This window comes from Chiloscyllium punctatum, chromosome 37 (genome assembly GCF_047496795.1).
Source record: "Chiloscyllium punctatum isolate Juve2018m chromosome 37, sChiPun1.3, whole genome shotgun sequence".
Taxonomy (NCBI): domain Eukaryota; kingdom Metazoa; phylum Chordata; class Chondrichthyes; order Orectolobiformes; family Hemiscylliidae; genus Chiloscyllium; species Chiloscyllium punctatum.
This window is the reverse complement of record NC_092775.1, coordinates 23492793-23515179: the sequence shown is the minus strand read 5'-3', so window position 1 is coordinate 23515179 and position 22387 is coordinate 23492793. Positions and strand designations below refer to the sequence as shown.

Here is a 22387-nt window from a genome sequence, read left to right as displayed (position 1 = left end):
AGATGTCTTTTGTAGTCATCCTAGGAATCTGGGAGATCAGTGCTGGTTTTGTCATGGGGAAGAAGAAATATTAGATCAGGCTTTTCTGCAAACTGAGGGAAACACCTGAAGACAGTCACTCGAAGATACTACTCAGTGAAACAGGGAAACATGAACTCATTAGAATGTGGAAGTGACTGCACTCTTGCTGTAAGGACTGTAAATCTGTACAGGGTGTGTATTGAGTGTAAAAAGGAACGTTCCTCTCTGAATTTTAAAGTTCAAGTTACCTAATAAAAGAAACTAGCATGTAGTCAATAATGCTTTCAGTAAATTGTTACAATAAAAGTAACAATTAAAATTGTGAATCTTACCAAGTCGTCTTTTTCAGCCATTAATTGGACGTTTGAATTGCTTTGCAATGGTGAGCAATGTTAAAAATTTACACCCTTGAGAAGCGTGCAGCCTTTTAAGGTTAAAATCAATCATATGAATCACGATAGAGCACAGAATGAAGCTGTGACCTTATGTATTGCACCGACATGTTATCATCTACTAAAACTAGCAAGTGCACTCATGCATGCAGGAAACGTAAATGCTAAAATAATTTGATTCCATTAGAACACGTACATGTATAATTTCAAACCATATGTTTATTGCAAACATTAAATTAAACCGTAGAAAATGTGTATTTAATTTACAGAAAATAGCACCATTACTTGTTCGAAGTTTAGTTCCATATGTTCAAAGATGTACACTAATATACAAAACAAAAAGATTTCAAGTTCATACATTGAACAGTTCTTCAATAACAGCTACAAAATAAGAATTGCAATGTAATGCTAGTATTTATTACTAAAAACGATAAACAACTATACTTTTGTCATTTTAATGCATTTTGAAACAAAATGTTTTAAATTACTACAAATATGACAAGTTTTGATGCTTTATCTTAAACAAGTGATCAAAGATTCATCTATTCAAAATTTGCATTTGAACGTATTTCTTGTACAAAGCTAATTTCAATTAAATACACTCATCCAAAACCACGCTTGACCTTTCACAACTATTCATTTAAATGACATCTTCTGTATTGATTTAAATTTTTAATCTCCGGCACAATGCTGTGATTGAATTTTATAGATCCACTAGAATGTTCAAATCTTGGACTTGGCAACTTGTAAAAGATAATGTAAAGACTGTACATATTTATCAAATGTTCAGTATTATTTCATTGTTGAAGTCAACTAAACCAGAGGACAGAGGTTAGTAAACTAAGTTTGTAAGTCTTGTGCACACAAATGTACAAATGCACATACACCCATACACACAATGTCATGGTCTCATTTCTGAATTTGATGAATGTACTGAACCTAGATAATGCTCTATGTACATTTTCTGTCTGAATCGTTGTATATTTAGAATGAAAAATACAATGATAAAGACAAGATTTCATGCATTGTTTTGAGAACATGAATGTTGTAGGTTATGTAATATTGGCCAACATTTATGAAGGTCAGTTAACAGATTTTCAAAAGATGAATTAATTTAAAGTTTACATTTACAAAATAACACTGGCATCTATATGGATGTTTTATGCTACCTGAGTCAATACTTTTGCTATTATGCATAAAAAGCACTCTGGTTTTATTAGCTAATGTAATGGCTATCTGGCTAATGGTAGCTTACATCCTGATAAACAGACTAATAAGCAGTGATGGTGCTAGTACAGTACAGATCATCTAATTAATGCTCAATATTTGAGCACAAAGTGTTGAGTGTTTCCCCAACCCCTCCAATGCTCATCTTACATCAGATTGCACTTGATGTTATTCATTATGGTGCATTTTATTATTTAATGAGGCACTTGCTTTGAGAGAAGAAAAAAAATCACAAGGTTTAAATGGGTACTGTCTGGAGCATATCTTTGAAGATGCTACATAAAACCCTTAACCTGTTAACCCTTTGAGCACAGACTTTTAAGCTTTCAAAATACGAGTGGATTTTTGCTTTAACTATATAAAATTGTATATTTCTGAAAATGTATTACAAAATAGAATTATATATACACAAGCAACAAACGTTTCTTAAATCTGTTCCTAAATTTTAAAAATGGTAGTCAATATTTTTCAATATTTAATTCCTTGTTCTCAAAGGGTTAATACAAGCATAATCAAAGGCAATGATCTAAAGTCTTGTTTTCTGAAGATGTAACCATAGTTAATTGAAAAGGCAGCAAACCAAATTTATTTTTGCTTAGTGGTGCTTGATTTAAAAATATGGACTATCCACAGACCATTTTGGCTCTAGTGTGGTTCAGCTGCTAAATGTTTAGATTTGAAATGAATATTTCCAGTTAGTTCACTGTTTGCTCTACAAAAAGCATTTTAGAATCAGATGTTGGCCAGTTCCTTCTAGATGCTCTCATAATTTACCTGGGCTTTGTCAACTGTCTATTTGTGAATCATTTAGCAGAACACCACTGAATGTACAGTGTAGCTCATCTGTTCCCGTGTAAGCTAATTTTCCTGACATAACGACAACACTCACTTCGTCACCAGCTTTCAGATTGAGAATTAGGCTGAACACAGCAAGACCACCTCCAGAATGATTCTCTATTTTATCCACGGCAATTTCTAATACTTCAGTCCTGTAACCTGCTGTGTCCACTTGTGCAACACTTACATTGGATACAGTCAGCACAGCCTCAATGCGTTCATTTCTCTGTGGAGTCAGTATAGCGCTAATGAAGTACTGCCCACTGTAGGGAACAGTAAATATACCTGCAACAAAAATAAGATATAAACTTCTCATGAGTGTAATTTTGGAAAAAAGAAATCGATAATATAATAACATATTATAGCAACATACAGAATGCCTTAAATAACCTAAAGTGTTTCACATTAATAGGATACCATGCCACATATTACAGCAGGTGACCAAACATTGAGCAAAGAGGTGTGTTTAAGGAGCACTTTAAAAGAGGAAGTGATTTAGAGATGCGGTGGTGGAGGCAGGGGAATTCCATAACTGGGTGCCAAGGCAGTTTAAGACACAGCTGGTAATACTGGGAAATTAGGAACGCACAACGCATTTTTATTTCTAGTTCTAAAGTGGAAGAACTTAGAAAGCCTGTGGACAGAAAAATAGAATTAATGTTTTGAGTAAAGTAAGACACTTTTTTTTGGGAATGCAATTCTGCAGAAGAATAATACTGGTTTGGAGATATTAACTTTTTTTCTCATCATGTGCTTTTGGATCGGAGTTTCTCCAGCACTTTCTATTTATTTTTGATCGCCAGCATCTCCAATACTTTGCTTTTACATTCGAATCAGAGTTATAGGGCAAAGCCATGGAATGTCTTGAATACAAGCATGATAATTTTAAAGTTGTGGCAATGCTGGATCAATTCTCAATAAATAGGACAGCTCATTACTCAAAAATAGCGCAATAATCATTCTCTATTTCTTGTTTTTCCTTTGAAAAAAGGCATTTGTTCGGAATCAGTTAAGGTCATTAGATGAGTTGTTGAAAGCAAGTTGTATGGGTGGTAAAGAACTTCTTGGTACTAAGCATGAAATAACTGATTTAGAAACCCAACTCTTACCCAAATATATATGCTAAACCTAAACATTTAGTCATTATAGAGTTCATTTTTACAAGAACAGCATTTTTTTGTTTGGAGAAGTTGAAATCCACCCTTTCCCATTGCCTCACAATCACAATTACTATTTTGGAATCTGTTTCGACCAGCGGCTATCACAAAAACTGAGTTTGAAATTGTTTTTATCTCAAAAGTTTGTCAATAAATATTAACCACCATGGAGTCAGTTAGTTAATTTCTGTCATCTAAAGTTATTACATTTATCAATCCATGAAAAACAAAACCATTTACAAATTACATGGTTCAGAAAAAAACTGAGCAGTTTTTTGCATGTCACTATCGTGGATCATTAACATCATACACTTCAGTACTAATGATTTCCTCAGCAATATATTCCACAAATAGTCATTGTGTATTATATGGTCTATTGGATATTTCATTATTCTTATGATTTAACATCAATTTCCATTCTGTTTCCATGTCAGGCCTCCACAACCCATTCAGATAGGTTTGCAAATGTCAGAGCACATTTGCAGTCTTGGCATAAATAAAACTTGGATAAAAATCACTAAGACAAACAACATTTTATTGAATGCCTTCTCTGAACATTCAGTTATTCCACTTTTTTCTGATGCTATCCAAAAGCTTATTTAGAGAGACATTTGATGGTTGTATAAGGTTATTTGGAACACTACGGAATCAGAATACAATATAACTTGCAGCAACAACATCATCAACAAGGCGTGATTTGATCATGTCTCATATGAGAATATGGTTTTATGTAATTCTTTTGATTGGAAGTTCCAAATTTTCCTTAGCCATATTTTCAACTATTTACATTCATCCAATTTTATTTTGAATGCGGACAACCACTACTTTTGTGCTTTGCTGTTTTGAGATGGTTCACTCTTGAATATCATCATTAGTTTAAACGCCACCTAACAGACATACACTCAGAGAATGGTGAATTTACTTTCCATGGCCCGTTTTCATCACTATTTCTCTCAAACTCTGCCCATTGATTGGCACAGTTAATGGGAGTCTTGTCCATGTTCCCAATACAAGCCATTCTGTGTTCACTTTTTTTAATCCATGTTTGATTTATAAACTGCGGAAATGCTAGATTAGATTAGATTCCTTACAGTGTGGAAACAGGCCCTTCGACCTAACAAGTCCACACCAACTCTCCGAAGAGTAACCCACCCAGACCCATTCCCCTACATTTACCCCTGAGTAATGCACCTAACACTACGGGCAATTTAGCATGGCCAATTCACCTAACCTGCACATCTTTGGACTGTGGGAGGAAACTGGAGCACCCGGAGGGAACCGGAGCACCCGGAGGAAATCCACTCAGACAGTTGCCTGAGGCTGGAGACGAACCTGGGACCCTGGTGCTGTGAGGCAGCAGTACTAACCACTGAGCCACCGTGCCGCCCTTTTGTTAAGGACTTTTAACTTCTCCCACGTAGAATTTCATCACGTTCTGCTGGGAGGCACTGAAATCTTCTGTCATACTACAAAATCATTTCTCATAATAAATCTGGTACACCATTCAAGACAACTTTTAAATCTGTAATGTCTAATTTGCTTGTTTCAGAGTGAAGATTTGAAGTCCTTGAGCAATTGACAGCCCATTCTGGAAATTTATATATTTGGCCTTATGCAACCATATGTTAGGCTTTTCTATGTTTGCACTTTTATTCTCGGGTATTTATCTATATAAATTGTGTAAAAAAAACTTCCTTTAAATGCTTACTAGCTAGGACAAATTACTAGTCTGCTGTATAATCTCATTGATTTTTTAATGTGCCATTCCTCCTTGAAACCATGTTGCTACATTTTTAGATTAGATTAGAATAGATTCCCTAAAGTATGGAAACCGGCCCTTCGGCCCAACAAGCCCATACCGACCCTCCAAAGAGTAGGATCACAGTGCGCACTGATGAGGTGGTAGTCTTGACATTTTGTGTTGACAAGTGCAGACCTGAGGAACTAACAGCCTTCAGTGTGTGCTAAGCTGTGATTCCATCAGTGAGTTTGCACCAGGGTGAGCTTGACTTCAGCAGCCAGCAGCTGGTATGTACAATTTTGGGGTTTTTGGTAAAACCCTAGGAACTGTCCTATACATATGATATGAAAAATGAATTTTGTTTTGACCAATATTCCAATTGGAGTCAACTTTTACACAAGATCAACTATTATTTCTATAAAGGCAACAAGATATTTTGTCAATGCATACTTAACAAATCAATCACTTGTTAGGCAATAGAAGTGACTGAAAGCACAATTAAGTTGCATTGTATGATTTTGGCAAAGGAAATTAAGAGAATATTTTCAACTAAACACTGTACTATAAACCGGAAGACTTGCAGGGAAATGAAGCAATATAGGAATGGTTTTCGGTTACAACAACAAGATCAAATTAAAATTAGTTGAGCAGATAAGGGATGTAATAGTATGATGAACTGCAATTACCTGGAACTCTTGAAGATAGAGACCATCCAGGAAGAGGGGGTAAATTCACAGCTAATACACAGCAGATGGTTCCCCATTCTCTGCTTCAGGCAATGATTTGAAATTAAATGAAACTCCCCTCTGCACACAGACTAAAGTGGTTCAGTATTATTCACCTGCATGGAGTGTCCCCAGTGATTTTAGAAGTTAATGGATCCAATGTAATTTAAAAAAAAACTTGTAAAACTTCATATGTATAATTTACTGTTTGTATTCCATATGGGCAGTTTCAGAATTACTCTTCAAAAGAACCATGAACTTGGCTTCCATGAGCTTCCCAAAAGGATAAAAAACTGGTACATGATATTGGCATTTCTCCATCTCCTGTACTGAGGAGAGCTTATTGAGCTTTTGCCATTTAGTTGGGCAACGACCATGGCTCTTGCTATTTTCTCTGCATGATCAGTTAATTTAAGTACTATCATACATAAATTATGGTTTTATTGCTGCAAATCTGCAAGATGAATTAATACATTTACGCACTTCAAAATAAGTGGAGGTATCACTGACCTATAGGAAGTAGCAGTTGTTATTAAATATGTAGGTGGACCCAGGTTACCAGATCTCATTTAGTAGGCAAAAGTGATGAAGGGCTTTTGCCCGAAACGTCGATTTTCCTGCTCCTCGGATGCTACCTGACCTGCTGTGCTTTTCCAGCACCACTCTAATCTAAACCCCAGATCTTGTTTAGTGTTCAGTTGTGAGTCAGAGAGGGAGGAGCATTTTTCTCATCTGACTGCTGTTCAACTATACTAGGCTACGGACTGATATGACACACAAAGGGCTTCGTTTTCAAACTTTAAAAGTGTAAATGAAAGAATTGGATTAAAGAAAAATGAGTATTTCAGTTGTAATTTGCTAGACTGGAATAAGAGTATATTGCACTTCTTCCACCAGTGGGTAGCAAGGAGGAAAAACAAGTTATCTGCAAATATAGCATATTATGCTCAGAAATGGGTCATGTATGTAATATCTCCAAACAGTAAGTTTCTAAACTGTGGGCGGCACGGTGGCACAGTGGTTAGCACTGCTGCCTCACAGCGCCAGAGACCTGGGTTCAATTCCCGCCTCAGGTGACTGACTATGTGGAGTTTGCACATTCTCCCAGTGTATAGCATGCACAACCTCAGAAAAGACCAGTTTTATGAGTTTTATCAATTTTTAGGACAGAATTGATTTTGATTCTGCAGCCTGCAAAGGATCTTAGGCCAAAGACCACGTGTCAATAAAAAAGAGCTGTAATTGTATCAAAAAATATCATACCTGTGCGAGGCTCATAGTGATTTCCATTATTGATGAGAATTTTGTTGAATCTTACAACACCGTTATCAGCAGGGAAAGGCTTTTCAGTAAGACCCACAGAAAATGTAATATGTTTTGCAAAGGATGGAAATCCTGCAAATAAAACTTATAATCAATGGACACAAAAAATGCATTGCGAAGAGAAAAAAATTTGAATTGGCTGATTTTACTATTTTAATTGAAAATCCACAATACTCCATGACGTAATTTGTGACTAAACATTGACAGCAGTATTCAATAATGGAAAACATTCATGCATATTGAATCTATTTAGCGAAAGCAGTCTTGGGATAAATAAAACTTGCTGATTTTTATCAAGGAAAAATAAAACCTGGCCAGCTGCTTACTGCCAGTACAGGAAATGTTTGTGATGGAAAGAATCTGTTCAAAGCACTTTCTTTGTTGGGAATGTTAAACCAAATGTTTAAATGATTTTAACTTTGGAATTGTGCTTCTCTTAATCGTAGGTAAATCAATTTTATTAAGATGAAGTGACCTTGAGGGTTTCTATATTGAGAATTGTTGTGCAATACTATCTACATTTTAACTTGTTATGTTCCAAAGTTCTAAAATCAAAATGGGTGTGGGATTCAAGCAAAATTAACTCAAAGAAAGGTATGAGATGTGGCTGGCATAAAGAATTTAAACATTGTCCTCTGAAGTGGACTTGAACCTGGCATAGACAAAAGGAATGTCTATCTTCTGACCATTCTCAATTTCAGAGGGACACAAACATATAGCAGAAATCTGAAGTGAAACTTGGCACAATTAGCAAGGAAAATATTTTCTGGCTCTCTCATTATTCACGCTTAACTTAAATATGTGCACCAAATTCAAAAATTAGAACAAAGTTCAAAAAGGAAATTCCTCTGCATTCAATATAGTTCCTACAGAAGTGTTGCTGTTGCTTTCCTATGCACAGATGCTCTTGTACAACTATGTTGATATGACTACAGCATGTGAGGACAGTGTGGCTGTACTGCTTCTGCTTCTGCACTTGCCAGCCCAAACATCATCCTCCCATTCATTAATTGGGATAATATTTTGGTCTGGTGATTGCAGAAGCAGAAACCCATGGCTAGGTGCCATTTTTTAACTAAGAAAACCGGACACCATGGTAAACTACTGAATCTAAAATCTCGGACACCGTGGTAAACTACTGAATCTAAAATCTCGCCAACTGGAGGGGATGCTTTCATTTTGAGGATTTTAGTTGTCTTGTCTTCAGCAAACACACAAACCTTCTGCTTGAACAGATATTTATTTTTGATCTGAAAGCCACCCTCTTTACAGTGCATTGAATGAGTGAACATCCCTTTTGTTTATTCTTGCCGGATGATATACTTTTAAAAACAGTATAAAATATACACCGGACATTTAGGACTAAAGTAATCAATTATTTACACATTGTTAGCTGAAGCACAATGACTGTCATACTAATTTTAGAATTAATTATCATTGATAAAAAAAAGGTTGTGCTATTTCATGGTTTTTGTGAATAGATGAACAAGTTTCCTGCTCTATACTCTTCTATTTCACTAGTTTTAATTCAATTCAAAGTAATCAGAATGAAAACCTTTGCGTGTGACGCTTTGGTCTCGGTCATTGCTGCTGCCTGAAAGGTTTTACTGACCTGATTATACTGCCCATTTGTTTCAGATTCTTCTGATCCCAGCCAAAGGCAAATTGGGCAGTGCAGAGTCTTCGGTCTAAGTTCAGTCAGAATAGCATAGGATATGCCCATTGTTTATGACACTAGCAATCATATTCAGTTGAGATGCGGGAGGTGGTTGGACGTGTGGTTGGAGTCGTTCATTGTGAAGTTACTCAGCAGTTAAATAAAGTGTTAAATGTTTTAATATTTTCTGGGTTAATACCTAGATACCTCCCATGGTTTCATCCAATTGACCATTTGGAATTCAGAGTCAGAAATATTTATGACAGGTCCCAGGCAGTAAGGAGTCTGCTCATCATAAAGTTAAACTTACCAGGCAATTCCCCATATAGATCTGTGTGCCACACACGTGGAGTCATATGGGCTGTTTCAGTATGCAGTATTCTTTAGCCATCATATTTATGCTGGGCATCTAGCACCTTGAAATCTCATTTGTCAGCACTTGGCCTGTAATGTTACATGTGCTGTCATTTCAAAGTATTCTGGACACAGTCCCAACCCCAACAGTCTGGAGACAAGATGATTTGAGCCCACAAACAGCAGCAGGACTAAGTTATTTGAATCATCAAGCATGAGCTGCCACTTAATAGCAGCACACTAATTGTTTGGAGCCTTCACTTCCTTACGACACTCGGACACCCATCCTCCCAATAACCCTTCATTCGCTTGTTGATCAAAATTCCATTTAGTTCAGCTTTGAATTATATTCAAGAAATTCCTCTATACATCTACCTTCAATTGCTCTCTATTTCTAGATTCCCTTATGAAGGACAGGAGAATACACAAAGATGTTTCATTAAAAATAGGTGTGACTTTAAAACTGTAAAGAGAAAATATCAAACAATTCTCTCATGCATGATGCTTTAAAGTGGAAATAACATCAGAACACTGTACGTAACCATACGCAAATAGATGGAAAGCCAGAGAATAGATATAAGGAAGGGCTTAACCAAAGCAAGGACCTGAAGAAAGTCAATCAAGATATTTCAGCGATCAACTGTTGTGAATAAGCAATGCACAAATCTGAATGGTGAACCTTATGGCACAAAGTGTTAATTTAAATCTAAGGAATCATTTTGTAATTAGATCAACAAACCAATTTGATCCTTAACTGAAATAAAGAAGGAATAGGTTTGTCCCTGGCTCTGCTCAAGTGTAGCAACATGGGAGTTCAAATATTGTGTAGGATTTTATAAAAACAAAATTATATTAGCTATATATATGGCATACACATGCAGATATGCTGTTGCTTTATGGAAGTGGCTTTCACCTCTCCCTTAGATTTTTTTCCTGTCATTAACAAATAATTCACAACAGAGATATACAGAAAGAAAGGACAAGAGCCCCCTATTTAGTTAGTGATCTGTTGTGACATTAATTTAAATGTCCAGTTAACATACTTTCAAATTCAACATAAGCATGAATATAAATGCTTTAAGTTCTACTAGCTATTGATTATTCCTGACTGGCACATTGAAAATATTCAGAGATAACAATTCAATACTGGCAATTGACTGAAATACAGTTTTTTGAAAATCAGGAGGAGAGTGAAAGAACAGCAAAAGCTGTTGCCAGGGGGCAGCAATCACAGGCATACAATAATGATGACAGCAGCATCCAATTCTCATTTCAGTGTAGCAGAGGTGATAGTGTTAGTGGTATAATGTTTTGATGTAGAACAAAAAAAAACAAGAGTGTTCTTAATAACTGTTTCGAAAGAAGCACATCTTAAATGCAAGACATTTTACAAAGTACTGTAAAGAAAAATGGGTCACTAGGTGATGCAAGGAGCTATCAGGTGGTAAACAAAAACCTGGTTGCCATGGTAAATCTTAAAGGAATGCCTTGATGGGAAAGACATATAGGGAAGAGCTACAGCTTTGGTCTCTAAGCAGTTGAGGTAGTAACTGCAAATGGTAAGAGTGATTGGAAATTAGGATCGTGCAAGAGGCCAACATTAGAAAAATACCAAAATTTTGGCCTGGGGAGAAAGGTGGGCAAGGTCATGCTAGAGCAGAAGAAGGGAAGCAGCAAAGGCAGTTAAATGGGTAGTCTCAATCTTTGAAACAAAAAGTTCATGAACTCCTTCAAACTGTGTGGGGAAAGGAGTTTGGGAGAGGCAGCTAAGACAGCATTCTTAGTGAGGAGAAGCCAAGAGATATCTCTACATTCTAGGATGCTCTTGAAATATGTAGAATTTGGAAGAATAAAGCTGACCCTGATAGTGACTTACATGGTCCAGCTAGATCTGTTTATGAGTGGTGAATCATATGTTTGCCATGACCATTCAAGTCTTTTTGACCTTAAAGATATTTAAAGTTTGGGGCGGGGGGAGTAAAAGGAAGATGGGGTGGTTACTGGGGAGGCCACCAGGATGAGAGAAAGTAAGGTTTTAACCAAGATTAAGGGGATTAAAGGAACAGGCAAGAGATTAACACAACAGACCAGCAGCTGCAGGAATATTGTGGTAAATGGCATTGATGTTAGCCCAAGAATTAATAGTTTTGAAAGTCACACGGAAATTTTAAACTCTTAAAAATGTCAACAGAAATGGTTTGGGAATGTGGAATTTTACCGGTAAATTTGGGACCTTAATCTTTGGTAATATTGTGCACTACCTATGTTTAAGTATCAAAATACTGACAAGAAAATAATTAGTAGTGGTGCAGGTAGTTTAAAAAACATTTTTGTTTTGTAATTTTACCTGATAATCCAGGAGGGCCAATGGGTCCTTGTAGACCTGCAATTCAGAATGACACAATTAGGGTTTTGGAAATCTGCTGTTGTAGTACGCTATTTGATTCCATACATTTCTGTATTGGCACTTTCAATTTAACAAGGAGCTTTGCCTAAATATGAAAGTAATTTCTTTCGATAAAATATAAAACAGATATTAAGAACACTCTTGTTTTTTTTTTGTTCTACATCAAAACATTATACCACTAACACTATCACCTCCGCTACACTGAAATGAGAATTGGATGCTGCTGTCATTATTATTGTATGCCTGTGATTGCTGCCCCCTGGCAACAGCTTTTGCTGTTCTTTCACTCTCCTCCTGCTGATGCGAATGGGGTGGTGAGACAGTTAACTGAAGTAGCAATAAGTGGGAGGTGTTTGAGGTGATAAGTGAGGCAGGAAGGGGTTATGAGTAGAGCAAAAAAATCAGTAGGCATCCTAAATGTTGATAATTGCTAGAGGCAACTACCTGTGGCGTTGCTGGTAGTGAAGTCGCAGGGCACTGGAACTACGATTGCAATGTGTGTGCACACCCTGCAGTTGTGTTGTCAAACCTCAATCAGCACATGCTTCTGTTTAATTATTAACCAGATCATGCAAAGTAGACCACTAATAGGTGACCTATCTAATCCAGGAATACCAGACAACCTTGGGAAGCTGGTAATTAGAAGTGAGATAATTTTCTTCCTGTTAGTAAGAGAAAATACAAACTTGATACAACAATCCAGAAGGTGGAATTAACTTTGCTTACTATCTGAGATTTAAATAAAACCAGACCTTTAACCTAATATGCATAACTTTTTTTTTAAATCACTGAGCCCGTGGGCAGAATGTGTTTGTTCTGCAACAATGTACTGTTACTATTCCAGTGTTCTGTCTTTGCTAGTGCATAGTGTTGCTTCATATGTTTGAGATTGTGTATGCTGTGGGAGTCTCTGGCATCTAATTAATCTATATGTGACCACAGATTTACTGATGATTTAATATAATTTGGATTTTTTTTCCTATCTGAATTACTTTAAAAATCACTGCCAATGTATAGAATTGGATTAAATAATTGAACTAATGTGGAATATAATAGGATCTGAAAACCACCAGCTGATTCCCTAGTTACCCATTTTGAACAGGCTAAATCTAAAAATGAGTTTTATAATTCTTTCCATTATTTTAATAATTTGTTAGTCTTTCAAAAATATTATGTAATTAGCTCAAAGAACTCGGACAAAAAAGGGGAAGAAAGATCTCTTTTGCTCCACCATACTGTGAAATTTCACTGCTTTATCAAATTTGACTTGACAAGCTTCTGTATAGAAAACAAAACCGTTTTAATGCACTGAACTGTGTGAAATATCTCTTTCTAGCTTTAAGTCTACACAGTAATCTAATAGCAGTTTACTGCAGAATTGGGTTTTTAAAAGTAAATATTCATGGAAATTCTAGTTATATATTCCCCACTAACACTTAAAATCATCCAGATGAACAAATGTTTCCATTTGTTACCACCATCTCTGCATTAATTGTCTAATAATAAGCGTGATATACTGTTATCAGCAAATTACAAGACAAATTAAATCCAGTATTTCTGATATGATCATAAATAGGTTTGATCTGTTAAGAATTAAAAGTGTCCCTAAAATTAGGTAATTACATTGGCAAGATCTGATCTTCATAATGGCTTTGTGAAAAAAAACATTGTTAGTGTGCGTCATCTTTAGTGGAAGTTGCATGATGGACTGCAAAGTGTAATGAAGATACAGAACAAATTACTGGAGACTATAATTCAATTAAAGTATGCAGATGTTAAATTGTAAAATCTAATGATTTGTGAACTAGTTCTCAAAGTGTATATGTCCATAACATGGCAGACATGTTTAAAAGAGCATCATATTACAAATATGCTGTTGTCACATGAAAGCACCATGATCTTACTTGTGGTTTTGATCCTTTCAATCTTGGAATAAGCAGCATATAATGAAAGGACCTTTAAATTATACAACAGTTGTAGCATGAAGAAGCTATTCAGCCCCTCATGTTACTGCCAGCTCTCCAACTCAGCAGTCCCACTATCTCAACCTCTGCCCATAGCTTTGTAAATCTTTTCTCTTTAAATGGTGCTAGAATTTCCTTTTGAAAGTAATGCTTTAAGTTGCTTCCACCGTACCCTCAAACCATGTATTAGAGATTCTAACCACTGATGAGTCAATATGTTTTTCCTAGGTTCATGACCTTCAAATTGGTGTCCTCTGATTCTTAATCTTTCTGTTAATGGAAACAGCTTCTTCCCATTTACTCTGTGGAGACTCCTCACTTATATAATCTCTTTTTGGTCTTCTTTGGGGAGTTCCAAATTGCCAATTGAGTTATGCAATTGAATTCCCTCACACCTGGAAAGTTCTCCAACTTCTCTCTTTTCCTCACCAACATGTTATCACATTCTTCCTAAAGTGTGTATTCAGAGTTTGACACACATGCTAGCTGAGGCAGATGGAGTGTTTTATTAAAGTTCACATAACTTCCCTGCTTTTGTATTCCATGTCTCTTTATAAAATCCGGGACCTCTAAGGCATATTAGTGACTTTCTCAACCTGTCCTGCTACTGTCAATGATTTCTGCTTACTTTGCTCCTGCATCCCATCTATTAGCCTTTCCTCATTGTTCTTGCCAACATGCATGACTTCATATTTCTTTCCATTGAGGTTCAACCATCACATGCTCACTTATTCCACTAAAGTATGTCCTCTTGAAGTCAATCACTATCCACCACTCAAAACATTTCCAAATTTCTCATCTACCAATTTTGAAATTGTACCCTCCATGCCCAAGGTTAGGTCATTAATACAGATCAACACAAAAGCAGTACTGAGGGAACCCCAATGTTATAGACTGTTTTCCAGCCTGGAAAACAACCATTTGTTGTTGACTTTGTCAAGTATCAGAGTCTAAAAAGTATGCTGCTGGAAAAGCACAGCTGGTGAGACAGCATCCAAGGAGCAGAAGAGTCGACGTTTCAACCATAAGCTCTTCAACAGGACTTGACACTTAACCAACTTGATATCCCTCCTGTGCTGACACTGCCCTTTTCATTCAATGAGTTCAAAATTTATTGACCAGTTTGTTATATGCAACCGTATTCAGCATCTTTTCGGAGGCCACATCAAGCCTTTGATACCTAATCAAACAATTCAATCAAATTAGTTAAACATGATTTGCCCTGTGCTGGATTTTCTTAATTAATACACATTTTTTCAACTAACAGTGGATGTATGTCAAAATTACTGTTTGTGAGTTTTGAGAAGATTTGTAGCTCAGGTTAAGGTTCGGGATGTAGGTTTGCTCGCTAAGCTGGAAGATTTGTTTTCAGATATTTCGACACCATACTAGGTACCATCATCAGTGAACCTCTGGATGAAGCACTAGTGGCATGGCCCGCTTTCTATTTATGTGTTTAGGTTTCCTTGGGTTGGTGATGTAATTTCCTATGGTGATGTCATTCCTGTGGTGACATAATTTCCTGTTCTTTTTCTCAAGGGGTGGTAAATGGGATCCAAGTTAATGTGTTTGTTGATAGAGTTCTGGTTGGAATGCCAGGCTTTGAGGAATTCTCGTGTGTGTCTCTGTTTGGCTTGTCCTAGGATTGAAGTGTTATCCCAGTCAAAATGGTGTCCTTCCTCATCTGTAAGGATACTATGAGAGTGGGTCATGTCTTTTTGTGGCTAGTTAATGTTCACATATCCTGGTGGCTAGTTTTCTGGCTATTTGTCCAAAGTAGTGTTTGTTCCAGTTCTTGCACAGTATTTTGTAAATGACATTAGTTTTGCTTGTTGTCTGTAAAGGGTCTTTCAAGTTCATTAGCTGTTGTTTTAGTGCGTTGCTGGGTTTGTGGGCTACCATGATGCCAAGAGGTCTGAGTAATCTCCTTTGACAATTTCCAGTCGATTTTTCCCAATATCGACTGGAACCTCCTACGTGCAGATGGTTTGGATGGAGCAGTTTTTGTCAGATGTGTTCAGGAGGGTTTCCTTACTCAGTATGTACACAGACCGACGAGGGGACAGGCCATTTTGGATTTGGTGCTCAGGTGTCAGATCTCACAGTGGGAGAACACTTTGGTGCCAGTGATCACAGCTGCCTCACATTTGGAGAGGGAAAGTAGTTACCAAGGGAAGATATTTAATTGGGGAAAAGGAAATTATGATGCTATCAGACAGGAGCAGAAGTACAGACTGGGAGCAGTTGGTCCACAGAAAGGGCACAGCAGACATGTGGAGACTATTTAAGGTGCAGTTGTTGTGAGTGATGCACAAATTTGTTCCTCTAAGACAAGAAGGGGTAGGATTAAAGAACCTTGGATGACGAGAAAAGAGGAGCTTCTCATGAAAAAGAAGAAGGCAGCTTACGTAAGGTGGAGGAAGCAAGGATCTAGCACAGCTTTGGAGGATTACAGGCTTGCTAGAAAGGAGCTCAGAAATGGACTGAGGAGAGCTAGGAAGGGGCACGAAGAAGGCTTGGCAAGAAGAATTAGGGAGAACCCAAAGGCATTTTACTCATACATGAGGAATAAGAGAGTGATCAGGGAAAAAGGTAGGGCCGATCAGGGGTAGCATAGGGAACTTGTGCGTGGAGTCTGAACAGATAGGGGAAGCCCTAAATGAGTTTTTTGCTTCAGTTTTCACTAAGGAAAGGGACCTTGTTGTAAATGAGAACTTTGAGGAGCTGGAATACAGGCTTGAACAGATCAAGACTGATGAAGTTGATGTGTTTTCCAAAATTTCCAGCATTCAGAGATTGATAAGTCCCCAGGGCCAGACCAGATTTATCCTAGGTTGCTCCGGGAAGCGAGAAAGAAGGTTGCTAAGCCGCTGGTGAAGATCTTTGCCTCCACACTCTCCATGGGAGACGTACCGGAGGAGGAAAATGTTGTTCCTCTTTTCAAGAAGGATAATAGACAAATCCCTGGCAATTACAGACCAGCCAGTCTTCTGTCTGTGGTCAGCAAAGTTTTGGAAAGCATTCTGAGGGATAGGTTTTATGACTATTTGGCAAAGTATAGTGTGATTAAAGGCAGTCAGCATGGCTTTGTGAGGGGCAGGTCATGCCACACAAATCTTATTGAGTTCTTTGAGGAGGTGACAAGACAGGCTGACAAAGGTCAAGCAATGGACGTGGTGTATATGGACTTCAGCAAGGCACTTGATAAGGTTCCCCATGGTAGGCTCATTCATAAAATCAGGAAGTATGGGATACAGGGAGATTTGGCCATCTGGATATAGAATAGGCTGGCTGACAGAAGGCAGAGTGGTTGTGGATGGAAAGTATTCTACCTGGAGGTCAGTATTGAGTGGGGTCCCGCAGGGCTCTCTGCTTGGGCCTCTGCTCGTTGTAGTTTTTATAAATGACTTGGATGAGGAGGTTGAGGGATGGGTTAGTAAATTTGCAGATGACACAAAGGTTGGAGGTGCCATTGATAGTATCAAGGGCTATTGCAGGCTGCAGCATGACATAGACAGGATGCAGAGCTGGACCTGGAAATGGCAGATGGAGTTCAACCTGGACAAATGTGAAGTGATGCATTTTGGAAGGTCGAACTCAAATGCTGAATGTAGGATTAAAGACAGGATTCTTGGCAATGTGGAGGAACAGAGGGATCTGGGTGTGCAAAACTTTCTTCCCACCCCCACCCTCCTCTAGCTTATCTCTCCACGCTTCAGGCTCACTGCCTTTATTCCTGATGAAGGGCTTTTGCCCGAAACGTCGATTTCGAAGCTCCTTGGATGCTGCCTGAACTGCTGTGCTTTTCCAGCACCACTAATCCAGAATCTAGTTTCCAGCATCTGCAGTCATTGTTTTTACCATATTTAAGTGACTGCTGGACATGCACATGGATAGCAGTGAGTTGAGGGGTGCGGAGGTTAAGTTACTATATTTTACATTAGGATTAAATCTCGGCACAACATGGGGCAAAGTTCCTGTTCTATACTGTACTTTTCTATGTTCTATAACAGCCCTGTTCACATCCTTCAATATCAAGGTGACCAAGGAAACACTGACTACATTATTAGAAGAACCAAAGGCACATACACTAAACTCCACCAATTTCATCAGCAAGGACAATGTCATCAAGCCAGTGGACCAATGCCTTACCATCCACTTCACCTTCCACAACAAAACCTCGAGACAAACCACTGGAATGCCCATGGGATCTCCGATATCAAAGACTCGAACAAACAGCTCAGCCAACCATCCAACTCAAACTTTGGGTCCGCCACGTGGATAACACCTTTGTCATCACTAAATGAAAATTGGAGGAAACCTTCAAGACCATCCATAATACCCTCACTGGCATAAAATTCACTAAAGGGGAGGACAACAACAACAAACTGCCATTCCTAGATGTCGCAGTAGAGTGAACAGCCAATGGGGAACTTCAAGCCAATGTCTACAAGAAAACAACATATTCTCGCTAAATACTGCACTACAGAAGCAATCATTCCAACATCCACAAACAAAGCTGCACGAGAACATTATTTCAACAAGCCAGCACACACTGCAGCACAGGTGAACTACGCAGAGCAGAGGAAAACCACCTACACATTGTATTCATAAAGAACAGGTACCTAATGAACATACCCACAGATTTCTCAGCAACAAACCCCAACAAGTAGACAAAACACATCAAGAAACCCTAGCCACTCTCCCCTCCATCAAAGACATCTCAGAAACGACTGCCAGACTACTCAGTCCTCTTGGCATCATGGTAGCCCACAAACCCACCAACAGACTAAAACAGCAGCTAATGAACTTGAAAGACCCTATACAGACAACAAGCAAAACTAATGTCATTTACAAAATACCTTGCAAGAACGGTAACAAACATTACATTGGACTAACTGGAAGAAAACTAGCCACCAGGAGACATGAACATTAACTAGCCACAAAAAGACACGATCCAATCTCACTAGTATCATCACATACAGATGAGGAAGGACACTACTTCGCCTGCTACCAGAAGGATGTTGTGAAACTTGAAAGGGTTCAGAAAAGATTTACAAGGATGTTGCCAAGGTTGGAGGATTTGAGCTGTAGTGAGAGGCTGAATAGGCTAGGGCTGTTTTCCCTGGAGTGTCGGAGGCTGAGGGGTGAACTTACAGAGGTTTATAAAATCTTGAGGGGCAGGGATAGGATAAATAGACAAAGTCTCTTCCCTGGGGTGGAGGAGTCCAGTACTAGAGGGCATAGGTTTAGGGTGAGAGGGGAAAGATATAAAAGAGATCTAAGGGGCAACGTTTTCACGCAGAGGGTGGTACGTGCATGGAATGAGCTGCCAGAGGAAGTGGTGGAGGCTAGTATGATTGCAACATTTAAAAGGCATCTGGCTGGGTATATGAATAGGAAGGGTTTGGAGCAATATGGGCTGGGTGCTGGCAGGTGGGACTAAATTGGGTTGGGATATCTGGTCGGCATGGGAGAGTTGGACCGAAGAGTCTGTTTCTGTGCTGTACATTTCTAAGACTACGTGACTGCGGCAACATATCCATTCTAGGACAAGTCAAACAGAGACATGTATGAGAATTCCTAGAAGCATGGCATTCCAACCGCAATTCTATCAACAAACACATTGACTTGGATCCCATTTACCACCCTTTGAGAAAAAGAATGGGGAATGATGTCACCATAGGAAATGATGTCATCACAGGAAATGATGTTATCATAGGATATGACATCAACCAACCAAAGGAAACCTACACACATAAATAGAAAGTGGCTATGCCACCAGTGCTTCATCCAGAGGCTAACTGATTTACCCAGTATGGTGACAAAACATCTGAACATGAACCTTCCAGCTCAGCGAGCAAACCTACATCCAAAATTACTGTTTCCAAAAGCTTTCCCACCACTAGGATTAAAAAGTTAGTCTGTTCCTAGGTTTAGCCTTGCATTTTTTTTGAGCAAAGGTATCAGGCTCTGGCCCTCTGGCCCAGCCCCTTTGAGGAGGGTTAGAAGGTAATGTCTAATGCCACCTCAATTTCCATCTCTATTTCTCTCAGTAACTTCAGATGTATCTCAATTGTTCTGCTAACTTAGCAACTTAAAGTTCAGCCTTTTCTCCCCCCCTAATTCCTCCTCTCTAGCCTTTTCGACATCTCAGTCATGTTCTTTTTCATTATAAATGAGCTGAAGGATACCTGAACATCAGTGGTCGGTAGGTGATTAGGCTTACTAAATTACCCATTGGGAACATTTGTTAGAGCTGTTGGAATTGCTGTGTCAGCAAGTAGGATCCTTCTGATGGTGGGCTTCTTATCCCTCACTGGTGGAGGGCCTTCTATTAGATTTCTTTAACTGGACAGAACTCCCAGAGGTGGCATATTGACTGGATGCCTCGTCAAACATTGCCGCCAGCGCTGGCACTCGTAGAATCCCAATCCAACCCACATTTTCTCCCAGTGGCGGGATGGAGCCGAGAATGAAAATTCAGCCCCACATAACTCATTTTCTTTTCCTTCCTTTAGCCCACCATTCAAAGTGAGATGTTTCATAAATTTTGAATAGCAAACTTAATGTAATTGTTTCTTAGATCAAATCATAGTGGTTTTGTGAAGGTCCTTAATTAGTGGATTGTTTTTGTGTGACTGACAACAGACTTCATAAGCAGATGCAGTTAACAGAATGCAAATATGTGGGTTTTGTTCACTTGAATTGATTTATAGTTTTTTATTTATCAAAAATATTTCAGCAATTTAGTCTGTAGGTTTCTTTTTGGTTATCATTGTTTCTATAATTAGAATTACACTTTAATATTCAGACTGACCTCAATAAGTCCCCAACATTAGGATTTAGCTTTTGTTCCAGGTATAGAAATGTAAGTGCATGAATAGGTATTGACTGCTCAGTATAATAGAAGCTCTGAGGTGATATACAAGATGTTAAAATTCTCAAGTGCTCCAACATTAGTGTAATAAAGCTTCTATTGTTAGGGAGGAGAGAAATTTGAGCACATGTTCAAGAGCAGGGTTTGCTGAATCTAAATTCTAAACATTTGTTTTCAAAGTGATGAATCACCCTTTTGAATTCAAATCACATTGTATTGTCCTTGTCACGAAACCTGAGAGCTGCAGTTTCTGTACCTAAAATTTGAAACTGTAGGAGTCAGAGGCTGTGGATTCAAAGAATTCTGCAGGACAAGCGCACAATGTGGGCTGAAAACAGGAATGGCTTTGAGTGCGTAATTGCATTTTTCCAGTCACTAACTTCTGGACAAGATTTAAGCTAAGGTCCTACCTCACATTAATGATCCTCTATTACTATTAAACAGAGTGCCCGAAACTCCCCCTTCAACCAAGGAAATGAAAAATACCAAACATCTTTCTGATTGTTTATTCAGCTTATTGTTTGAATACCTTACTATGTGGAAATGGACTGTTTTGTTTAACCACAAAGCATCAGTGACTACAGTTCAAAAGTAATTAACTGGCTGTAAATCAATTTGGGTATCCTGAGGACACAAGAAGGCGCTATAATAATCCAAGTTCTTTTCGTTGGATCATGATATACAGTTGAAATGGAGCAGGTTTCAAAACAAATAAACACAAAGTAGCTCTGTTCAGAAAAAAGCTTTGGAACCTGTCCCAGAGACTGTGCTATATATTTCTACTGATCAGTACAGTTGGACACACTCTAAATAGTGAAAAGTTCTTTTAATCTTTACAAGCTAAACAGTGATGCTATTCACTGCTTTTAATGGAGACCCAGCTCGTACAGTTCAAGAGCCAAATTTTTAAATCACACTAACAGACCTCAATCTTTTCATTACAACTACATGAATTTGGTGAGATTGTGACACAGCAGATGTACTGAAAATACAGACCAATTTGCTTCTAGGAAAGACCTATGAATGGAGACCAGTTGGCTTTCACAGACTTAATTGTAATTTTTTAATAATAAAGTACGTGTATCAGAAAACAGTAAACAGCCTGTTTCAGGAGTCAATTCAGTAGTGTCCTGTGTAATAATTTACTTTCAGATTATAAGTATATTTTGTTATAATCAGATATATTGTGGAAGACGCTGAAAATTTTTATAAGAAGCACATAGCAATTAAGCCAAGTCTGCTCATTTGCAAAATTAGCTGATTTTTTTCTGGACTTCCAAGTGCAAGAGGTCCTATTTGTTGGGCCACTATGATCACCTTTGTTGAAGCTTTGGGAAAATTTCAGCTTCCTGACCTGTACAGTTCACACTTGGCTGTACCTTGAAAAATCTGAGCCACATGAACTAATACTGAAGAAAACAGTGGGAAATACAAATCTACATCTCCTCCTTTCCCTGATCATCAACTTGTTAACTTCCCATATCAAGTGCTACCTCTTACTCAATAATGCATTTTCTGGCTATTTTTGTAAAAAAAAAGTTTTTACTTAACTACAAGGAGTGTTTTAAAAATCACACAAAGATTAATTACTTATATTGTATGCTGTCATCTGAGAGGGAAGCGGAGGTATATTAAAAGTGGGCAAGCAGCCACATATATTTAGATGGGATCTAAGATCCTGTATTCATTTTAAATGAAAATG

General features: G+C 38.0%; 1 protein-coding gene across 2 annotated transcripts in view; it reads right to left on the bottom strand.

Annotated features, from left to right (window-relative positions):
• Positions 1–612: 612 nt before the first annotated feature.
• The window catches only part of emilin3b (elastin microfibril interfacer 3b), a 40777-nt gene continuing 19002 nt past the window's right edge, over positions 613–22387 (bottom strand). The window contains exons 5-7 of one of the 2 annotated variants that reach the window (XM_072556450.1): positions 11782–11817; positions 7364–7495; positions 613–2762 (exon numbers count right to left, since the gene is read on the bottom strand). In XM_072556450.1, the coding sequence (XP_072412551.1) occupies positions 2425–2762; positions 7364–7495; positions 11782–11817 (506 nt within the window). In that variant the 3' untranslated portion in view covers positions 613–2424. The remainder of the gene's footprint in view (positions 2763–7363; positions 7496–11781; positions 11818–22387) is intronic. The other variant, XM_072556451.1, reaches the window with a different exon arrangement.